Source organism: Rhineura floridana, unplaced genomic scaffold (genome assembly GCF_030035675.1).
Source record: "Rhineura floridana isolate rRhiFlo1 unplaced genomic scaffold, rRhiFlo1.hap2 scaffold_40, whole genome shotgun sequence".
Taxonomy (NCBI): domain Eukaryota; kingdom Metazoa; phylum Chordata; class Lepidosauria; order Squamata; family Rhineuridae; genus Rhineura; species Rhineura floridana.
In genome coordinates this window covers 1-23,541 of record NW_026902544.1, presented here as the reverse complement: position 1 = coordinate 23,541, position 23,541 = coordinate 1, and the positions used below count along the sequence as shown (strand labels likewise).

Below are 23,541 nucleotides of genomic sequence, written 5' to 3'. Positions count from 1 at the left end.
ATCCTCCCCTTTCCTGGGCTGTATGATTTGTCCTGGCCCAGAGCAGATTTTGGAGTAGGCACCACCAGTTACTTATTTTTCCTGTATGTTTTTCTCTGCTTTGGTTTTGCATAGATGCCTTCCTCTGTGCCCTGCACCCAGCAGCTCTGGGCCAGGCGGGACGCAGTGGCATCTCGTAGAGGACACCTTCCCCTTTCCTTGATTATATGATTTGTCCTGTCCGAGAGCAGATCTTGGAGTGCGTACCCCCCGTTACTTTTTTTTCTGCATGTTTTTGTCCATTTTGATTTTGCATTGATGCACTCGTGTGTGCCTGGGCCGGGCAGGACGCAGTGGCATCTCATAGAGGACACCCTCCCCTTTCATGGGGTGTATGATTTGTCCTGGCCCAGAGCAGATGTTGGGGTGGGCACCCCCAGTTACTTATTTTTTATGATTTTATGACATCATTATGTATTTATGATATCAGAAACCTGATGATTTTGATTGCATAAATGTATTGTTATTCTTGACGGGGAGAGTCCCCCGATTACAGTGATATATCATACAGGGTACCCCAACACATATTTTGGGGTTCAGAGACATGTTAAGTTTGGCTTGAAGTTGCTGTAGCTGTCAACTTTTCTTCTTTTTTAGTGTTTTGAACTTGCAAGCAAGTAAGGAATGGGAGCTAGGAACCAACTTCGGGGTCGTATGGCAAACCTTATTTGTCAAAATTCCCTCTTCTATACGCTAGTAATCTTTGTAAAATATTTCAAACATATACAGGACAAAGTTCACATATATTAAAAGTTACATAAAATTGGTTATGATAAAAAAAACAAAGTTAGGTGCCTTGGCAGAAAAGCAAGTGCAATAATGAATAAATATTTTTTTGCTTTCACTTTAGAAACCCACTAATAGTGAAAGCATAGAAATATTTATTCATTATTGCCCTTCCTTTTCTGTCAAGGCACCTAAGACAGCTTACACTTTTAAAATACAAAAACAAATCAATGATATAAAATGTCAAGTGACAAGAATCTTAGACCGATTGGGAGCTGATGGCACAAGCTCTCTAGCCTGGGCTTCTGCCTTCCCTCAGATCTTTCTGAACCTTATTATCACTTAAGAGTAGCCCAACGCCATTTCCTGAAGGCTAGAACTACATTCAGTCAATGCCCACTTACTGGTTGAAATAGGGTTAAACAGTCCTTTACTTTTTTTCCAGCTAAATGTTCTGTTCCTCCAATCTTACTTTTATATATCAGAGGCTTTTTATTTTCTCTTACCTATAGCAACACCGCGGCTTCACAAACAATGGCGCTAAAGAAAAGGAAATTTGCCCCTGGCAGAATGTGAGATGGGAAGTCGCGCTCGCCGGCTCGCTCCCTGCTTCCCTTGTGGTAGATCCTCGCCTCGTTTTGCGTCCATAATCCGCTTCATTGCTTCTCTCCGTCACGTGATGCTCGATGTCTCACTGCGACCGAGAGAAAAAGCGGGAGAAAGCATACCTGCCATTTTGTCTTCTCGAAGGACGATGCAGCGGAGGTTTCGCTCTGCAGCTGCTCTCTTATTGGCGCTGCTTGTGCTGCTGAGTGAAGCCGCGCCTGAATCTCTACCCTCTGTGGCCCCTACAGACGGTGAGCCCGTCTACCCCTGCCTTTCGCGGTGGGCTGCGCGCTCCGTTGGCATCGAAGGGGCTCGGGACTGGGCGGGTTCTGTCAGGCGGCAGCACGCTGCCAAGTCCGGGCAACGAGTTGCGCCTGCACGTGGAGTACAGTTCCCGGGGTAAGAGGGGGTGGGCGGGGATATTCCTCCAAACTGCTAGTCTCATCAGCCTCCAGTGAAGCGTATCGCATTTCCGCCGTGAAGTGTGTAAGACGCAACCACGCGCCCCTCCCGCGAGAGTCACGCATGGAGTGAGGGTGGCAAACATATTCGCGACGGGGGCTGAGTGGTGGGATATTCAGCTGCTCTCGGGGGGAAATAGCGACAAGGGGAACAAGGAAGTTCAATTTCCAGCTTATTAGAACAAAGCAAGCCAAATTCTCTACAAGGTTTAAAAAGTCTAGACCACCAATTTGATTGACTGGAAATAAGTTTTACTGATTCCTCTTGACGCGTGTGTGCTTGTGCGCGCGCAACCTCGGACAGAAGTGAGAGCTGCGCATATGGAAAAATCCTGGATTTCAGTGTGGCTGGGCAGCAGAATGTCCCTGTCTTTCCTTCCCCCCCCCCAAAAAAAAACAGATGGGGGAGGTAGGAGTAAAGTCCAGCGTCTATGCTTTTACTAACTAGAATCTTGAAACGCGAGTTAATTTGTTTTCACTTTTAAGTATTTGAAACATGGAACTCCTTGTGAAAATGCAAATACAGTCTATTGTTGTTATCCACATACTGTATTGCCGGTTTAAGCGCTGTGTCAGAGAGAGAGATTATGCTATTCAACATCTGTGTAAAGCCTCTGGGAGCCATCATCAGGACATTTGGGCTGCAGTGCCACCAATATGCGGATGACACTCAGCTCTATCTCTCGTTCAAGTCCTCATCAGAGTTGGCTGTGGAGACCATTTCCAATTGCCTGAGGTCAGTAAGTGAATGAATGGGAGGAAATAGGCTGAAACTAAACCCTTACAAGACCGAGGTGCTGCTCGTGGGAGACAGGAGAAGGTTGGGAGATATAAACCTGGTGCTCAATGGGGTAAAATTGCCCCTGAAGGACCAGGTCCGCAGCCTTGGGGTCATTTTGGACTCCCAGCTGTCCATGGAGGCTCAGGTTTCAGCAGTGAGCCGGGCAGCTTGGTATCAGTTACATCTGATACAGAGGCTGCGACCCTACCTTCCTGTCCATCTTCTCCCACGGGTGGTGCATGCCCTGGTCTCCTCTCGCTTAGACTACTGTAATGCGCTCTTCGTTGGGTTACCCTTGAAAACAGTCCGGAAATTACAGCTGGTACAGAACGCGGCAGCAGGTCTGATTAAGAACAGCTGTTGCCTTGATCACATCACTCCGGTGTTAGAAGATCTACACTGGTTACCAGTTGTTTACCAGGCCCAATTCAAGGTGTTGGTATTAACCTTTAAAGCCCTATACGGTCTCGGCCCAGTTTACCTGAAGGAGCACCTCCAGCATCAACAAATATGCCGCCTGACGAGATCAGCCACTCAAGACCTTCTCTCGGTCCCACCAGTTAAAACAGCTAGGCTGGTGCGGACCAGAGAGAGGGCATTCTCAATTGTGGCCCCCACCCTCTGGAATTCTCTCCCTTACGATCTACGCCATGCCCCCTCCTTGCCAAGTTTTCGCCAAGCCTTGAAAACCCGGCTATTCAGGCAGGCCTACAAGACCCCTGGGGTTGCCTAATTTTATTGGCGATAGTTGTGGATGGTTTTAGCTTAATTTTATATCAAAGTTTTGGTTATATGTGTATTTGATATTGATAAATATTGTTGTATTTATCTGATTTTGTACGCCGCCTAGAGTGGCCGCTGATGCGGCCAGATAGGCGGCCTAGAAATAAAATTTTATTATTATATTATCTTACAAAAATCTTAACAATGTAGTCTGCTGTTAATGGAACCAGTTAAACCGTGTTGGACTATGACGTGGGAGACCAGGGTTTGAATCCCTGAATTCACTCAGCTGTGAAGCTCATTGGGTGACCTTGGGCAAGTCGCATTCTCTCAGCCTAACCTACCTCACAGGTTTGTGATGAGGGGGAAACCGTGTACACCATTTTGAGCTCCTACGTGTGTGTATAAATGTGGGTTGATGATATTTCAGAGGTTGTAGTTTACAACTGTGCAAATGCAATGTAATCCAGTGTTATACCTATGTTGTGGATGTGGAACAGTAGTACACGATGACAACCGTGAGGTGATTTTGTCCCTTTCCCCCCTTTGTTTATTTATTATATTTATATACCGCCCCATAGCCAAAGCTCTCTGAGCGATTTACATTTATTGTTTTAAGATTTAATAGTCTTCAAGAACTGGCAGTCCTTAGACGAGATAATAATAATAATTAATTAATTAATTTCGGTCATTGACCAGCAGATTAGACGAGATAAGGAGATGGGAGTGGCAAAGACGGGGTGGTGCCTGAGGGCTGGAAACCCATGTGGGGAGGGGAAGAGGGACGTTGAGGGTGGAATGAAAAAAATATACTACAGAAATCTGATTGTGTTTTATTGTATCATTTACTAAGATTTGACTTCTCCACGCCCATTTTCCAGTCCCTGGTTTGAGATGGGAATTTTCTTTTTCTTTTTTATCAGAAAGCAGCTGGGGCAGCAACTGAGATGGGAAAAAATAGCCTGGAGGGAGAGAGTACCTTCAGTTCTGCTCTGCAGTCAACTTCACAGCTTTCCCAGTGAATTTCCCTTTAAAGGGGTAATAAAATTATGTAGATGACTTTACTGTTGTTAAACAGTGCTCTAAATGCTGTTGTGGAAGTTATCCTACCCCTACGATCACTTTCCTTTGGTGCTGGTTTGGATTTTGGGATGGGGGAGAGGTAGAATCCCCTGCACCAGCCTTTCCTGACATTTGGGTCCCCAGATGTTGTCCCAGCCAGCATGGCCAATGGCCAGGAATTATGGGAACTGTTGTCCAGCAACATCTGGGGACTGAATGGTTGGGGAGGCTGCCAAAGCACTCCAGGTCACTCTACTTCAGTTGTTCCGTCAGTCCCAGCCTATTCAGTCTCCCTACTCATTCAAACACTTAGCTGCATTTAGATATTCACCTTGTGATCTGCTGACTTGCATGCACATGTGTTCTACATTTGCCCCTAGTAAAGTATTGTTTAAACTAGGGGTATATTTTGTATCAAAGCCTGTTTTGACCCATGGTCATGCCTTTGGGGCTGCATGTCAAAGTGCCCATGTCCCAAGTGGGTATGGTGAGAACTGCAGTTCCTAAGGCTGCCTTCCAAAAAGCTTTCCAGTCAGCTATTCTGCATTGTTTTAAATTCATTTTTTATAATTCATTCATCATTAAATTTCATTTTAAAAAATGCGGGGCACAAACCCTTTTGGCATTACAGTGGGGTACCTACAAGAACAGTCAGTATTTTTGTTTTAAAAATAATGTTTTAAATTTTGTTATGGCAAATTTGCGGATGGACACATTTTTTTTTGACACCATAGCATCACAGTGGACAACCTACAGGAGCAGTCCATAATTTTTACAAAGTGACAAACTAGGAGATGCTTAGAGGGGCCTCCATCTTTTTTAATGACTTGATACGCCCTGGGAGTCAGGGTGTGTGTGTAGCCACCCTAGTTTGAACTGTAGAAGACCACCTGGAAGCTGACTAATATGTGTGAGACTTATTTAAAAAGTATATGCTCTTCCAGAATGTACACAGATGTTCTCTCTCAGGAGCTTAGTTCCTACTGGTATTTTCTGTGCTCGGATAGAATGAGCCACTAAGATGTGTCAGCTGACTGGCAGCCAGAGGGAGACAATTCGGGAGGAACATAATTAGGGACATTTTGAACATAGGCAGTTTGAGATCAAGTGCTGCTGTTAAGATTTACTGTCCTAAGTACATGTGTAAGTAAAAGAGTTAGACCTCTGATCTCCACAATATATAAAAGGAGCACTAGATTTAACTTGTTGATGCTGTTGCTAAATGTCAGGTCAGTCCATAATAAGATTGCACGTATTCACAGATTGATTGTGGATTCACTAATAGGCAAAAAACCTTGCGGTTTAAGAATGTACCTATAGCCATCAGATATTTCTATCAAACTTTAAAAAGCAGGGAAATTGGGCAGCTATAGTGAATGCACCAGGGGAGCAGGAGACCTGAACTCCTCTCTGAGATATTGTACTGCCCTACAAATTTGTCAAAATGCAAACACAATTTGGGTTGGTCTTTCACAGTCCAATCCACTTGCTGTGTAGCTTGGAATAATTTGGTAACAAAATTGTGTTTCCATTTTGACAAATTTGTAGGGCAGTAGAATATCTCAGAGAGGGGTCAGGTTTCCTGCTCCCTTGGTGCATTCACTAGAGCTGCCCAATTTCCCTGTTTTTTAAAGTTTGATAGAAATACCTGTTGGCTATAGGTACATTCTTAAACCGCAAGGGTTTTTTGCCTATTAGTGAATTTCTCTACTTTTTAATAGGGCAGGTAAGAAATGGGATCCTGTGCAAGTTTGCTGAGAATGGACTGATCATTGGTGTGCTTACTCCCCTGCAATCATGCTTAGGATAAGTGAAACTGACCAAGGGGAGGGAGGCCTGGAGTGGGCAGGGGAGGAGGAAGAAGGAAGAGGGGAGGAGAGGAAGGAGGAGGAAGGCAGAGGAGAGGGGAAGGTGGGGAAAGGTAGGTTTGATCATTTGCATACTTGTTGCGTTCAATGGGATTTACTCCTGTGCAATCATGCTTAGGTAAAGCTGACCAGGGGGGAGGGGAAAGGCAGGTTTGATCATTTGCATGATTTTTTAGTTCAGTGGGATTTACTCCTGTGCAATCCTGCTTAGGATAGGTGAAACCGACCTGGGGGAGGGGCAGGGAGGGGAGGAGGGGAGGAGATTGGGTGGGTAGGCACTGGGAAGAAGGGAAGCACCTTTCCTTTCCAAAAGGAAAAGATTATGAACAGTATCGTTCTTTTTCAGGGTTTCCCCCACCTTTTTATTGTACAGCAAATACACATAGCCAAATTTAAACCAAAGCTGTCCCTGGCCACATCCACACCAGACTGTTATTTCACTTTATTTTATTTTTTTTATTTATTTGTTTCATTTTTAAACCGCCCATAGTGAATGGCTCTCTGGGCGGTGTACAAGAAGATTAAAATACAGAATATCATAATAAAATCAACCTACCAACAGTAAACGTAAACAGCAAACAAAAAAATTTAAAATTATAACATTAAACGCTTAAAATGCCTGGGAGCATAGCCAGGTCTTAACCTGGCGCCGAAAAGATAGAAGCGTCGGCGCCAGGCATACTTCTTCGGGGAGGCTGTTCCACAGTTCGGGGGCCACTACAGAAAAGGCCCTAGATCGAGTAACTGTCCTCCGGGCTTCCTGATGGGTTGGTACCCGGAGGAGGGCCTTAGATGCTGAGCGAAGTGACCGGGTCGGTTCATAGCGGGAGAGGCGTTCCACAAGATACTGCGGTCCCACGCCGTGTAAGGCTTTATAGGTCAAAACCAGCACCTTGAATCTGGCTCGGAAACAAATGGGTAGCCAGTGCAAACGGGCCAGAACAGGTGTTATATGCGCTGACCGGCTGGTCCTCGTCAGCAGTCTGGCTGCTGCGTTTTGCACTAGCTGAAGCTTCCGAACTGTCTTCAAGGGCAGCCCTACGTAGAGCGCATTACAGTAATCCAACCTAGAAGTTACCAGAGCATGAACAACTGAGGCGAGGTCATCCCTGTCCAGATAGGGGCGTAGCTGGGCTACCAACCGAAGGTGGTAGAACGCATTCCTTGTCACCGAGGCCACTTGCGCCTCAAGAGACAAGGAAGGATCAAAAACAACCCCAAGACTACGAACCTGTTCCTTCAAGGGGAGTGTAACCCCATCTAGAACAGGGTAAACATCCACCATCTGGGCAGGGAAGGCATTCACCAACAGTGTCTCAGTCTTGTCTGGATTGAGTCTCAGTTTATTAGCTCTCATCCAGTCCATTATCGCGGTCAGGCAGTGATTCAGCACATCCACAGACTCACCTGTAGAAGAGGAAAAGGAGAAATAGAGCTGCGTGTCATCAGCGTACTGGTGGCAACGCACTCCAAAACTCCTGATGACGGCACCCAGAGGCTGCATGTAGATGTTAAAAAGCATGGGGGACAAAACCGACCCCTGAGGGACTCCACAATGGAGAGTCCAAGGTGTCGAGCAATGTTCCCCAAGTACTACCTTCTGGCGACGATCCGCCAAGTAGGAGCGGAACCACTGCCAAGCAGTGCCTCCAACTCCGCGAGTCTCCCCAGAAGGATACCATGGTCGATGGTATCAAACGCTGCTGAGAGATCAAGGAGAATCAACAGAGTCACACTCCCTCTGTCCCTCTCCCGACAGAGGTCATCATACAGGGCGACCAGGGCTGTTTCAGTGCCAAAACCAGGCCTAAAACCGGATTGAAACGGATCCAGATAATCGGTCTCATCCAAGAGCACCTGGAGTTGACCGGCGACCACCCGCTCCAGAACCTTGCCCAAAAAGGGGACATTCACCACCGGTCTATAATTGTTCAAGTTATCTGGGTCTAAGGAAGGTTTCTTTAAAAGAGGTCTCACTACTGCCTCCTTGAGACTACTAGGGACTACTCCCTCACTCAAGGAGGCATTTATCACTTCCTTGGCCCAGCCAGTGGTACTAGTCCTGCTAGTCTTCACTAGCCAGGATGGACAAGGATCTAGAGCAGACGTGGTCGCCTGCACCAATCCAAGCATCTTGTCCACTTCCTCAAGCTACACCAACTGAAACTCATCCAATAATGAAAGACAAGACCGTGTTCTGGACACTTCAATGGATTCATCTGTCATAACATCGGAGTCTAGGTCCCTACGGATGCATGCGATTTTATTTTGGAAGTGCCCTGCGATGTCGTTACAACGAGCTTCAGATGTTTCAATGGTATCTCGAGGACCAGAATGTAAAAGTCCTCGTACAACCCTAAAAAGCTCTGCAGGGCGGCAGAGAGATGTCCTGATAGAGGCAGCGAAGTGGGACTTCTTCGCCGCCCTTACCGCTTTTATATACGACTTAGTGGAGGCACTTACCAAAGCATAACTGCATCCGTCTGGAGTTCGTCTCCATCTGCACTCCAGCCTCCTTCTCTCTTGCTTCATCACTCTCAGCTCCGGGGTATACCACGGAGCTGTATGAGCTCTGCATCAAAGAGGGCGCGCGGGAGCGATCATGTCGATAGCCCGGGCCATCTCCGTATTCCACAGTTCGACCAAGGCCTCGACAGGAGCGCCAGTACTATCAGGTGGAAAAACTCCCAGAGCCGTCTGAAAACCAAAGGATCCATAAGCCTCCGAGAGCGGACCAACTTAATAGGTCCCCCACCCTTGCAGAGGGAAAGAGTCGTCGTAAGTCTAAAACTCAGCAGGCGGTGATCTGTCCATGACAATGGAGTAGATGAAAAACACCCCACCTCCAGATCACCATCTCCATGACCAGTGGTGAAGATCAAATCAAGAGTGTGACCCGACACATGCATTGGGCCAGTAACAAATTGAGACAGCCCCATGGTTGTCATGGAGGCCATGAAGTCCTGAGCCGCCCCAGATAAGACAGTCTCGGCATGAATGTTGATATCCCCCAACACTACAAGTTTGGGGGACCTCAACAATACCCCCGAGACTATCTCTGTCAGCTCAGCTAGGGAAGCTGTTGGGCAGCAAGGTGGGCGGTACACCAACAGGATTCCCAGTCTGTCTCCTTGGCCCAGCACAAGGTGGAGGCACTCTAGACCAGTCGCCATCTGGACAGGATGCCTGGTGAGAGAGAAAGTATTCCTATAGACCACAGCAACCCCGCCTCCCCGACCCTCAGATCTACCATAGTGCTACACCATATACCCAGGTGGACAAAGCTGAGAGAGAGCAACTCCTCCCTGCTCACCCACCCAGGTCTCGGTTATACATGCCAGGTCGGCACCCTCATCCACAATTAAATCGTGGACAAGGGAGGTTTTATTATATACCGACCTGGCATTCAAAAGCAGCACCTGGAGATCTAAGGGCTGGCTGATAGAACAACCAGCAGTTCTGTGGCCTTGAGGAGAACCGGAACAAGGCACAGACACAACTTGTCTGGGGCGAGTTCCCCTTACCTGGCACGTTCTCCTCCTAGCACCATACCTCCCATAACCCATCACTACGCTAATTGGGCCCCCCGAAAACCCCCCGTTAAATACAAAGTATGCTCTCCCAGGCACATATTTAAAAATACTTAAACACAACAGGCACATTCACACAACAACACATAAAATGCACATAAATACATACAAACACATCCACACAATCTCATTCACGCACACAACAAACAAACAAACAAACAATTAAAATGCACCCAAACAACAACAATAGCAGCCGGCATTAAAAATACTCCTTCGCATCAAGCTTCGTCCATAAGTAATGTCTTCAAATAAAGTTGTAAAATATCTGCCCGCGACCCAATAAGTAAACAAGTAAGCAAGCCAGAAGGACAGGACACGCCCCAAGCAGCGAACTTGAATGGAGTGGCGGCAAGCAGGCAGAAAGCCACGATGAAACAGCGACAAAGGAGCAGGCAGAAGCAGCGGAACCCAGCAGCAGCGATCCAGCGAACTTGAATGGAGTGGCGGCAAGCAGGCAGAAAGCCAGAATGAAACAGCGACAAGAAGCAGGCAGAAGCAGCGGAACCCAGCAGCAACGATCCAGCGAGCTTGAATGGAGTGGCAGCAAGCAGGCAGAAACCCAGCAGCAGCGATCCAGGACTCACAAACATGTCGCAGCCACGGCAACCGGCGAACCGACGCCGAAACCGACCAACAAGCAGTCCAAAGACCTGAGAGCAGCGGCAGCAACAGCCAGAGCCAAGCAGCGGCAGTTGTAAATCCAAAACGGCCAGAGCCACGCCGAAGACCGAACAGCGGGCCCGAAAACAAACGGCCCAAACGCACTTGGAAAGCACCCAAAGGGCAACGATGCCTCGAGAACTGCAGCAATCAAGGCAGCAACGCCGCGGCAATAATGCCCCCCGACACACTCCAGCCGTAGCACGCCAAAGATGGAACTCCGCAACGGGTCAGAGCAACCCAAGAACCGCGGCTCCGCCCCGAACCGAAGGCCGAAACAGCAAACTGGGTCCAGGCAAAGATGTAAAAGCAAAGATGTAAAGTCCAGCCACAGTCCAAGATCGCACCAACGCCAGCATAAACAAGGACATTGATGGTAAGGTAAGGTAAGGTGATAAATACCAGGCGGTAGGAAGGGAAGAAATTAGGAGCTGAGGTGCAGAGCTCCCAATCAAACATCCTCTCTCGTCGCCATCTTTTAAGTTAAGTTGACTTTAGACAGTCATGGCTTCTCCCAAAGAATCCTGGGAAGTGTAGTTAGTGAAGGGTGGTGAGAGTTGCTAGGAGAGGTCCTCTTCCCCTCACAGACATTCAATCAGAGCGGCTGACTGTTAAATCAGTCTGCCCACTGAAGCTCTGTCAGGAGAATAGGAGTCTCCTCTCAGCACCTTTCACAAACTACACTTCCCAGGATTCTTTGGGGGAAAGCCATGACTGTCTAAAGTGAAATAAAGGTCTGGTGTGGGTGTGGCCCCGATTAGGCAAGCCCAGCAGCTGTGAGTCTGGCTTTTAGAACAGTGACGGTTGGTTCTTACTGAGTATGCCCAACATCGAGTTCAATGCTAAAGTTCTTAAATTAATTAAAAATCAGCCAGACATTTTTTTTTTACTTTTAAACTGCAGAAGATGAAGGTCAGAGTATGGGGCAAGGTCAGTAATAGGATTACAGGTACTTTGTGAACATGGCTGATTTTTAATGAATTTCAACAAATTATGAGAACTCTGACAGAAAATAGTCCAAAAGGGGTCTGGTTTTTTCTCTTTTTACACTTTGGACTCTTGATTCTCTCTGACTGTTTTGTGTGTCACCATGGAAATTTAGAGGGATGTTAAGCAAGCATTTCTGCGTTCAGTACTATAAGTTTTGTAAGTTTTGAAATGAGCTTATGGGAAGGATCAGAATGGCATGGGGAATATTTTCGATTTAACATTGCGGAATGCAAAAAAATCCATACTGACTATAGTATACAGCCACAAGTAGAAGTCTTTGTGCAAATGGAAAGAAACAACCCAATTGCTGTTAAGGCTGGCAAAGCAGCACACCAGCCCAACTGGCTTCCATACAGGTCATGGAAGGAAGTGGCTTCATGTCCTCTGCACCCAGTTTAGAAATTGATGTAGTAGGGATAGCATACTGTGCTTTGCCAGCCTGATAGTTGGAAGTGTGGAGCAGGGACCGTGCAGGGTGTGGCCTGGGGAGAGTGTAGAAGGCCAGATTCAGAGGCCTGCTAGGCCACATTGGGCCTGTGGGTTGGTGCCCCATGACTTGTTTAAAACAATGGCTCTTTGGATCTACTTTAAGTGTTGTTGCAGAATACCAGCTGTGTTTTGTGGGGCACTTACAAGCATTGCATATCACCAATATAACTTTTGATTTGTAGAATGTGGAACAAGGCCGCTTGTGGATGAGACAGCAACAGGGAGTCGGATTATAGGTGGACAGGACACTAAGCGTGGGGCATGGCCATGGCAAGTTAGTCTTCAAATTTATCACAATGGTTCAGGAAGATACTTTCATGTATGTGGTGGATCTTTAATTAATAAAAACTCTGTGCTGACAGCAGCACACTGCGTTAGAAGCAGGTATGTATTCAAGCCTTTTATCATTTTCTTGTATGCGTTTTGTGTGAGAGAAGTATATGGATCAAAAGAGTATTGACTGAATATGTATATATGTGTGTATTCATATTCTATCCTTGTTAATCTATATCTAAATCCAACTTCTCCCCCGATTTACCTTCTGAGGCCAGGAAAAGTGTGAGGTTGTAGCCGTATCTGCAATATCTGCTACTTTTTACCAGGTTGAAAGCCTTCTCAAATTATAATTGACTGCTGTGGGAAGAACTACAGAAAAGCTATCTGAATGTGCAGTTTGTCTGTTTGTGACATCAGCTAGGGCTGATGGAAGTTGGAGTCTTAACAACATGTAGAGGGCCACAGGTTCTGCATCCCTGCAGTAAACCAATCTCTCAGGCGCACACTTATTTGTAATACAGTAAATTAACTCCAAATGGTTCAGATAAAATAACAGATTAGGCAGTGCACAGAATCAAGCTCTGAGGAACATGGAGGAAACAGGGAACAGAAGTTGGGGCAAAGCTGGCTAGCTAGTGGGAAGTTGAGGCAGGTACTCATCTGCCTACTTATCTGTAGCTTGTCTCATTTCCATGTTCTGTACATACAGGAATACCTCGCATTAACGTACTGAATGGGACCAGAGCGAGTACGTAAACCGAAAATGTCCTTAAAGTGAAGCACTACCTTTTAAAACTTTTTTTACCTCTCCTTCATGCGGAGCCTCAAAGCCCCGCGCTAAAGTCTTTGCTGCTGTGCTGCCGCGCCTCTCAGCTGATCGCGATCGCACCTCCCAGCTGATTTGCGGTGGCACGATCACATCTATTTCCACCCCCACGCACCGTTAAGTGTCCGTAAGTGTGAAGCAAGCGTACGTAAACGGGCATGGTGGAGTATGGAGTATGTACGTAAAAGCGAGTGTACGTTAAGTGAAGGTCCATATAGCGGGGTATTCCTGTATTCCTTAAGTGGGCTTCTCATGAATCTTAAATAATGTGTTTGCATCATTTTGTGAGTAGCTTCTTTGAAAACTTATTCTGTAATGAACAACTGCAGGGTAAACCTTATTAGGGAGAGTGAGGTGGCTGCCTCAGGTGGTGGATGCTGAGAAGTGAGGGGTGACAGCAATGTGTTTTGAGGACAGAACAGTGTATGCTACACAGCCTGTTCTAAACCACCTAAGCTGCTGGTAAAGGATGCTGTCATGTTACCAGTGTTGAAGCAACATCCAGTCCTGGCAGTATCTGTGCCTGAAATGGGGCAGGCATCTTATTTGCTTCAGGCAGCAAAATATCTTAAGCTAAAGCAGAAATTCTGTACTTGAGAATTACAGGACTATTGCTATGAACAAACAGGACTTTCAGCCATTTAATGTTGGGATTTAAGTTCTAAAACTTGGATTGTAAAATGACTGCTTTTTGCTTTAAAGCCTCTGGTACATAGGAAGGTCAAAAGTTATCAGGAAGGTCAAAATTACAAGAAGACATTTTGTTCAGGAAGTTGTTCACAGGAGGGTCAAAGATCTTAGGAACCTGGCAATTAAGGGAAAATAAAAACTTGGGGCACAATAAACTCACCCTTCCACCAGGCTGGGGTGAGTTGGATGCTGCAGATCCCCGACAGCACCGGGCACTGCCAGCAGCAGCCCTTCACTACGGTGAAGATGTGGCTCTGCTAGGAACCTCCCAGCACTGTTGAGGGTCCACTGGGGACGGCCATCCTGACACATGGAGGCTGGGCAGAAGCTGGTGGAAGGCCCCAAAACAGGGCGTTCCGGGTATGCAAGTAAGAAAAGCATTTTTATCTCCTTTCATTTTCAAATTATGGCTTCTGTGGTTTCTGAGGAACTCTACCATTAGTTATTTATTTAATCAATTTATATCCAGCCCTTCCTCCCAGAAGGAGCCCAGGGTGGCAAAAATACACTAAAACATCTTAAAAACAAAAGACTTTAAAAACATATTAAAACAAAACATCTTTTTTAAAAGGCTTTAAAAACAAATTAAAACATAATTCCAACACAGATGCAGACTGGGACAAGGTCTCTACTTAAAAGGCTTGTTGAAAGAGGAAGGTTTTCAGTAGGCACAGAAAAGATAACACAGATGGTGCCTTTGTAATATTTAAGGGGAGGGAATTTGAAAGGGCAGGTGCCACAACACTAAAGGTCTACTCCCTATGTTGTGTGGAATGTACCTCCTGATAAGATGATATCTGCAGGAGGCCCTCACCTGCAGAGCGCAGTGATCGACTGTGTATATAAGGGGTAAGACTATCTTTCAGGTATCCTCGTCCCAAGCTGCAAAGGGCTTTGTACACCAAAACCAGAACCTTGAACTGAGTCCAGTAGCTAATGGGCAGCCAGTGCAATTCTTTCAGCAGCAGGGTAACATGTTGGCAATACCTTGCCTCAGAGAGCAGTTGCTCTGCCGCATTTTGCACCAGTTGCAGCTTCTGGAACAACCTCAAGGGCAGCCCTGCATAGAACACATTACAGTAATCCAGCTTGGAGGTTACCAGTGCATAGACAACAGTGGTCAGGCTATCCCAGTCCAGAAACGGCCACAGCTGCCTTTCCAGCCAAAGCTGGTAAAAGGCACTCCTAGCCACCGAGATCATTGGGGCCTCTAGCAACAAAGATGGATCCAGGAGCACCCCCAGAATACAGACCTGCTCCTTCAGAGGGAGTACGACCCCCATCCAAAGCAGGCAATTCACCAATTATCCAAACTTGGGAACCCCCTCCACTTGGGAAGCGTCTTCATCTTGTTAGGATTCAAACTCAGTTTATGGCCCCAAGTCCAGCCCACCACCAAGTCTAGGCACTGGTCCAGGGTTTGCACAGCCCCTCCTGATTCAGCTGTTAGAGAAATAGACCTGAGTATCATCAGCATACTTCTGACACCTCACCCCAAATCTCCTCCCAGCAGCTTCATATAGATATTAAACAGCATTGGGGACAAGACGCTGTGGCACACCACAGCACAACTGCCAGGGGGGGAAAGGCAATCACCTAATGCTGTTCTCTGAAAATGTCTCCTGTTACACAAAGAAAACCTGGAATTAACTAGACTACAAACCCACATTTGTAGATCAGCTGAATAAATTGTGTCCATAGCAAATGATATTTTGTAGCATTGATACGTTTGCTATGCACAGATGTGAACTAAACAATTCTCATATTAATATAATCTGGGTTTTGATAATAACAGTTGTTTGTATTTGATGTAGTTCTATAAGATGTGCCTATAATTATTTCTCTTTGATGAGAGTCTACTGTGTTTAATCAAAATTGTTGCAATGTATGTGACCTTGGCATATGATTTATTGAAGTGCTTCATGTAGTCGATGTGAATGTTGAGGTGACCTTTTTTACACCAGGACTGTTCAGGTTCACCCTGAATCTGAGTATCTCAGCAAGCGCCTCTCCCCCGCTTGCCAAACCAACTTTGCAAGGGAGCTAGTGGACTGCCACCACTCCTTAGCCAATTTCCACCTTGACACAAGTGGAAAACCCAAGGTTTCAGTAGACTGGCAGAAATTCCAAAGGGCGAGAGCCAAACCTTATACGCACTGCTCTTGCCTCAAACCAAACCCAATTCACTAGCGGTAGCTTCGTGGTCAAAGTACAGAATTTAGAGCCACACTGTTTCCAAGGAACTTACACCAAGTAAATATTAGGTACTTTATTTTTAAAAAAGTGCATATAAGAAAGAATAGCATAGCAACTCCTATAAGCCAAACACTCCAACAAAACACTAGGCATTGGCAAGGCCCATGCAAGAAAATAGTGAGAAGGTTCAAACACAGACATAAAACAATAAAACTGAACTAGCCTAAACAACATACTTACACATAGGAGTATAAGAGCCTGGCCCCTTGGCTCCTTATATTAGCAGATGTAACACAGGTAAGTCAGGAATAGGAATGGGGCAACTAGCTAAATGGTAACCCCTCTTTTAATGGGAATTTGCCCAGTAACAGAGAGGGGACCAATTAGCCAATCATGACACCTTCTAGTGATGGAATAGTCCAGAAGTTCACTGCAAGGACAGGTCTACTAATTTACAACCACTCAGGCCTTCTGATGTTGAGTACTAGGCACTACAGGTAACGCATCCCCTCAGTAATAATAGGCTTCCTCTGAAATCAGTGAGATATCCTAATTTTTCCTAGTCTGATGAACCCCAACAAACCATGTGAGATGTCCCCCACAATCTTTTAGGACGAAGCCATTTTGAGTTTGGACAATTCAGCTGTTCTTTACGGTTGAATATTTTGTAGAATGTGGCTTTGTCTTTCTTTGATAATTGAGAAAGTTAGCAATTTAGGGATGTTTAGAAATGCATCATACAATTATCTTCTTCAGAGTGAAGATTTAGTATAAATATCCCTTTTGAGCATCTGTCCTCCTTTTTGAGAGGTGCCTATCACCTTGCTTCCATTCTAGACAGCCTTGTTGATTCAGGTAATTTTGATTTAATAGTGTTTTTCGGCTCCACATCAATAATTTAGAATTGTAATAATAGAACTTGTATTTTACAATGCTTCTGTGTTATTGATTAATCTCATTTATTTTATTTTCTGTAATGTTTGATTAAGTTCTGTTAAGTATTAAGTATTTACCAAATTTACACGCCCGAGACTCATCCCTGAACCTTATATTTCTGTGTGCTTATATGAAGAGGGGTTAATTCCTTGAAGTGGCATCTGTTGCAGAGGGAGCTAAGGTGTAGCTTAACTGCCAGACTCAGTGTTTGCTATGTAGAAATCACGTGTAGAGTGTGATGCCCTTCCCTGGCGCTCCCTGTCAGGTTCCTACCTGCGCGTGGCTACTGCCTGTCACTAGGCACCACCAGGGACTCCACCAGTCCGGACTGTCCTTTATTTTATTTTTTCTCTCCCCGCTCTAGCACAGATCTCAACAGATCCCCCTGCTAGGCAACCACCAGTCACGTCCTAATACTAGTATTCCCAGAGACTCTGAATACTGGTATTGTTATTCTCTTCACCGCTGCCACCATTTGTTACAGTTCCCCTTCAGCCTTGGTCGTTACCTTACCCTCCCTTCTGGTCTGTGAAACCCCAGCCAAGGATCAGGCCTTTGGTAAACCAAATTAAGTATTTATTAAAGATAACAAAGCTAACAAGATTAACAAGATTTCTTCTTAAGGCACATAAGCATATGGTTTTACTCAATACTAATCCGAACTCCACCCCCCTCCTTCTCCACTCTCTCCTGGTAAACCACTCTCTCAAACCCACCAAACAACCCACTCTTTCTCTTCTCCCCCCAGATTCCACTCTCACTCTTCCTTTTATACGTTCAGCCATTTTAAACACTCAGCCAATCATCTAGCATTCTACTGCCCATTCACTCCCCCTCCTCTTTCACTCCACTTACCATGTATCTTCTAAACAACCAACACTTACCATATATACATTAATATAGGAACATCACATAGAGTTTCACTCTGCATAAGCAAATTTGCTGTAATATGTATTTGGATGTAAATGTTTTGCTGGATATATTGCTTTTATTATCTGCAGCAACCCTTTCCATTCTTTTGCCATTTGATCTGAGTCTGTCTTCATTTTTGCAGGGATTGTGAAGCAAGACACAACTTTTTTTTCTGAAATTGCAATACTATCATAACAATTGACTCTTCAAACGATTTTATTTTGTCCTAGGAAACCAGAGCTTTGGAGGATTGAGATTGGCTTACATCAACTTTATAGAGACAAGCATCGTACTGTAAAGAGCCGGGTTAGAGCTATCATGGCCCATTGTCGTTACAATAATAAAACCCATGAAAATGATATTGCCCTGTTTAAATTAAGGCAATCTATCACATACAATGACTATATTCAGCCTATCTGTTTACCTGAAACTCCTCTTGTCCTGACTGACGACAACCCATGTTACATAAGTGGATGGGGACTGAAAAAGGAGAATGGTAAATGTTCTAATTTTCCTTTCAACTAATCTATTATTGGTGACTGGTTTAGTGATCTCAGAACACTTCCTTGCTGTGAGTACATTGCGACTATTAACCATTTCTCAGAGGGGAAGCCCAGGTTTGCCAACAAGTGTACTCATTGGGTTGTACTCAATACTAGTCCTAGTCAGAGTAGACCATTGAAGTTAATAATCATGACTGACTTAAATTCATGAATTTCAGTGGGTTTTCTCTGAGTAGGATTTAGTTGAATACAACTCTCAGGCACGGCTTTCCACTGGGTATACCTGGGCAGTACACACATTTGCTGCATTCATACTTCATATTTTTAGATGTACACTTAACATAGTAGAGACCTAAACAATGTGATATGTGAAATGACTTTCACTCATTACCTTTTCTGGGTACTGAACTTCAGAAGATATTTCTTCTTGGCAATCTCTTGGAACCAATCAATGGTAGCAAGTTATCAAACAAGTCCTCTCATTTGTCTGTAAGAGGGATATAAAGTTCAATCTTTTTGTTTTAATCTCACACAATGAGAGGCATGAATTGTTTGGTCAATAAAATCCTTCATGTATGAAGTTTTGAAAGCTTGCAACATTTTAAACATCTTATGAAAAGATTAGAACTCTAATTAGAGAAAGAGAACAGTACACAGTGTACGTATATATGTATACAGTTAAGCCTGACAGACCTTCCTTATCACTAACTTAAGAATAGCGATGTAGGCTGTGTTACCCCATTCCTCACCCCTGCCTCCAGCATTGCCTTATCTATATCAGAAATTCAGCTGGAAAAAAACAATCTAGTAAAAGGTCTCAGTTCATCCCTCAGTTACAGATGTGCAATACACACAGTCCAGGCAGTAAACTCTTTTATATTAGATGGCACAATTCACTAGATTGCCCTTCAAAGATTAATGGATATGTTATTTTGAAACTCCTTAATTTTTAAAATAAATGGAGACACTGGACAACTCTACAAAATATTATTTTCTTGCAAGTTCAAATATAGAAATACTACTCAGAAATTAAGTTGCTTTTGCTCTGGCTATGCAAACTTTGTTCTTGTATTTTGGATTATGCACCTGACTAAGCTATATTTTAAATTTGCAAACTGTTTGAATTACTATACATAGCATATGGATACTGTTACAGCTAATGACCAGAACAAATAAACTTACAATGAACAAAATAATTCATCAGATTACATTTGATAAGGATTGTATAGGCTTGTGTACTGACAACTTCGTGCATGGCTAGATAAGTTCTAACCCTGCGCATAGGGATGTCTGAACTCATTGCATCATCTTTAAATCTAGCCATGCTGACTGCTCATTAAAGGTTGCACCACTACAAAAATTAAAGAAGAATGCAGCACACTCAAGGATAAATGGGATTGCATCCATACCTCTGTATTCACCTAGGATCAGTGTTGACTGAACTCATCACATCTCCAAGATGATGGAAAGTCTCTTGAGCTTTGTTTTGGCAACTAACATAGGTTCTCTGGATTTCAAGGGGAATACAAGCATGGTACATGACACCTAGGAAAGTTATATTGGACCAAAAGCTGCATGTTGCTTAATTTGTTACAGAATATTAAATAAAAACATAGTATCAGCAGTATTTTATGTTTTCCTTATAGGTACTCCAAGTTATATATTGCAAGAAGCTCAAGTACACGTTTTTCCACGACAAGTCTGTAATAGGTATGACTGGTATGCTGGGGCATTATCAAGGAATGAACTTTGTGCTGGCTCTGAAAGTGGACGTGTTGATAGCTGCCAGGTAAAATGCAGATAATTATAAAAACAAATTTCCCAAACGTGGTGTTAGGCCAAACATCGCTACTGGATAACAGTAGCATCAGTCACAGTACTACCAAAGCATTTTGGGAAATTAATAGAAATTAGTTGATTACAGACATCACAGTAAAATTCAAGCAATACCATAATTTAATGTCTAATACTGATTTGAGATTCCATGTGACCTAATTCCAGTTGGGACAGAAAATCTGTCACTGCTATTTTAAATATATATATATATATATAGCCTCATTGAAACTTCTTAGTAGCTAAGGAGAGTGGGGGCTTTTGAGTTTATTTTAGAAAGAAAGGGGGGGGTATACATTTCAAAACTAAAAGCAGAGTTGTACAGAAAAGTCAGTATATTCATTTCTCTCCACTTTGCTTCCACCTGAAACAGAATTTGGCAATAGAAGTTGAGGCAAGAATTGTAATGAACACAAGGTTCTTGTTATGATAGCTAATTAAATGGAATGTCATGCACTGTTGGATCTCTAGCTTGATTTTCAGGGTATGCATGTTGAACCTACACATGAAATCCCCGCCTCCCCAAAACCGTGACCAAATGTTGTAAGTGACCAACCTGCTGATACTGCAGTTCAGTCAAAGGAAGATTACTCAAATTCATCATTTCCAGATTCATCCATATTTCCTTAGCAGCTAGGGTTTTTTTTCTTTTGATAATTTATAACTCAGAACTACTGGATCTCAATCCCTTTACATGCTGAACAGAACACCATAAGCAACACTCAAATTGTCTTTGTTTTTCATTTTACAGGGAGACAGTGGTGGTCCTCTGATGTGTTACTTCCCAAATAAAATCAAGTATTATCTGGTAGGAATCACCAGTTATGGCGTTGGCTGTGGCCGACCAAAATTACCAGGAATCTATGTACATACAGCTAATTACAGAAGTTGGATAGATTCACGCCTGCTTGGCAAAACCTCCGCTGTGAGCATTCCAGGTGTTCTGACCTTTTCAACTGTGATATGTATAACCTTCCATTTTGCTCTGTAAATAGACTTCCATTGCACTAGAATTAGATTACTTTTTAAACTTTAATTGCTTCCCCTGGCAAATGTTTACCAAAATTCATTATTTAACAAAAATTTATTATTTACGCTTTGTAATATACACTATTTACCTACCTACAAATTAAAAAATGTACTTTATCCATAATTTAATTTGTAAACCAAAAAGCACTGTTCAGTTCCATATTTATTCATTTAATTTCATTTATTAATAACTTCTCATAAAACTTCCCAAATTGATTTAACAATAAAAACATAATGTAAAAATAATTTCAGGTCCGATATAGATACAGACTGGGAGTAAAAATCTCCACTTAAAAGGCCTGCTGAAAAAGGAAGATCTTCAGTAGGCAGAGAAAAAATAATAGAGATTGCACCTGTTTGATATATAGCAAGAGGGAGTTCCAAACAGGTGGTACCACAGTAAAGGTCCAATTCCTGCACTGTATGGAACGGACCTCCTGATGAGATGATATCTGGTTGGGTATAGATGGGGTAAGATTTTAGATACATTTTTACCCTCTGTTGTCAGAGATGTATACTTTTAGGACCCAACCTATTTTTTGTGGTGTGATTTCAGATTGATTTCAGCTGTTTTTAATTAGGTATTTTAAAACTGTTGTGACCTGCCCTGGACCTTTGGATGAAGGGTGGGTAATAATAATAATCCAAGTCCAAAACTGTATAGGGTTTTGTATATCAGTATCAGCAACTTAGCCCACTAGCTAACTAGCAGCCAGTGCAATTACTTCAGCAGCAGTGTAACATGATGGCAATATTCAGCCCCAGTGGGCTGCATTTTACACTAGCTGCAACTTCCAGGCCAACTGAAGCTGGTAAAAGGCATTCCTAGCCACTGAGGTCACTTGGGCCTCTAGTGACAAAGATGGATCAAGGATGACCCCATCCCAACCAGAGAACTGACCAGTTACCCAGACTTAACTGCTTGCCCACAGTGCCTCCAACTTTTCAGGATTCATTCTGCTGGTCCTCCTTCAGCTCTCTGTTCCAAGACTTGCACAGCCTCTCTTCATTTGGATGTTACAGAGAAACAGAGGCAGGTATCAGCAGCATACTGATGACACCTTGCCCCGATCTCTTAAGGACTGTTCCCCATGGCTTCCTGTAGTTAAGTAGCATTGGGGACAAGATTGTAGGATCCTGCAGCACCCCACAGCACAATTGCCAGTGGGCCAAAAAATAATCATCCAATGCTATCCTCTGAACCTGACCTTGGACACAGGGTTGGGACTACTGTAAAACAGTGCCCACAATGCCCCTCTCACACAGTCTGTTCAGGATAGCATGGTCCATAATGCTGCATGCTAGAATATAGAGAAACAAATGCCAAATATTGCTGTAGTATCCACAGTATTTTTTAAAATAAAACATACTTTGTAATTGAATATAGATGTCGTTTTAAAATTCAGATTTAATATTTCTTTAATCCTTCACTGACAACTGACTGCATTAGAGAAGAAAGTGTGAAGACCTATAAATAATTGCGCTGACAGACCATTTGCTTTAGCATTATGTTAAATACAACCCATTATTAATAAATGTGCAAAACTCATCTCAAGATGTGCTATAGAATGTTTACATTATATATGAGCTGTGCTTCACTTGACCAGAAGCAAAGTTAGTACTCCAGGAGCTTTATACCCCTTCTCCCACAAATCCTATGCAAGTTTATTTAGAACTAAATCTCTGCAAGTATTGCTGTGCCTCTCCCTGCCACCCCCTTAAAGCTCCACAGTGGCTGCCTGGAAGAGGGAATAGCAGGTCAGTTTTCTCAGGCATGCATAACAATCCTCCCTTGTCAAAATTCCCTCCACTTTATCATTGTTAACTCATTGTAACCCTGTCCTCCTTTGAATGGTTGCCCTTAGTAAGATATGATTTCTTTATTGTAATGGCCAACATTCACATCATTAAACAAAGGAGATGCTTCATTAAAATGGTTGTGATGAAGAATATAGCAAAACAGAAAATCCAGTGTGCCAAAGTAAGGCACAGGAATGTCACTTAAAAGTCCTTTCCTGAAGGCTAGAACTACATTCATTCAATGCCCTAGTAATGGCAATGGGTAATTAACTAAGTCATACATTAAAATCAGTTGACTTAAGTCTGTTGATCTCAGTGGATCTACTCTATGACTAACATCGGCTATCAATCAATGAAATGGGATCAACCTTCCCTTATTCTGCAAACGCTGTTCAGCTCACCTACCATCACTGTTATATTTCTGAGGGTTTTCATTTCTTTGTCGCATGGCAACTCTGGGTTTAGTAGTGAGAAGCTTCGCCCTCACAACTTGGAGGTCGTTCCGCCGCCTCGCAGACTCTACGTTCCGTATCCTTGTTTGTCTC

The 23,541-nt window shown here is 43.8% G+C and overlaps 1 protein-coding gene across 1 annotated transcript; it reads left to right on the top strand.

Moving 5' to 3' along the window:
- The first annotated feature begins 1,349 nt into the window (after nt 1–1,349).
- Nucleotides 1,350–23,462, top strand: LOC133375435 (transmembrane protease serine 12-like). Its single transcript, XM_061607010.1, has 5 exons — nt 1,350–1,622; nt 12,178–12,379; nt 18,062–18,327; nt 19,981–20,123; nt 20,919–23,462. Exons 1-5 carry the CDS (start codon nt 1,445–1,447, stop codon nt 21,156–21,158), a joined length of 1,029 nt encoding a protein of 342 aa, XP_061462994.1. The 5' UTR covers nt 1,350–1,444; the 3' UTR covers nt 21,159–23,462.
- The last annotated feature ends 79 nt before the right edge of the window (nt 23,463–23,541 follow it).

Excerpts from the sequence above, each read along its gene's own strand:
- LOC133375435 (XM_061607010.1), top strand. The coding sequence starts at position 1,445 with ATGCTCGATGTCTCACTGCGACCGAGAGAAAAAGCGGGAGAAAGCATA. Across the intron at positions 1,623-12,177 it reads CTCTGTGGCCCCTACAGACG|AATGTGGAACAAGGCCGCTT; the intron begins GTGAGCCCGTCT and ends TTTGATTTGTAG. Across the intron at positions 20,124-20,918 it reads GACGTGTTGATAGCTGCCAG|GGAGACAGTGGTGGTCCTCT; the intron begins GTAAAATGCAGA and ends TTCATTTTACAG.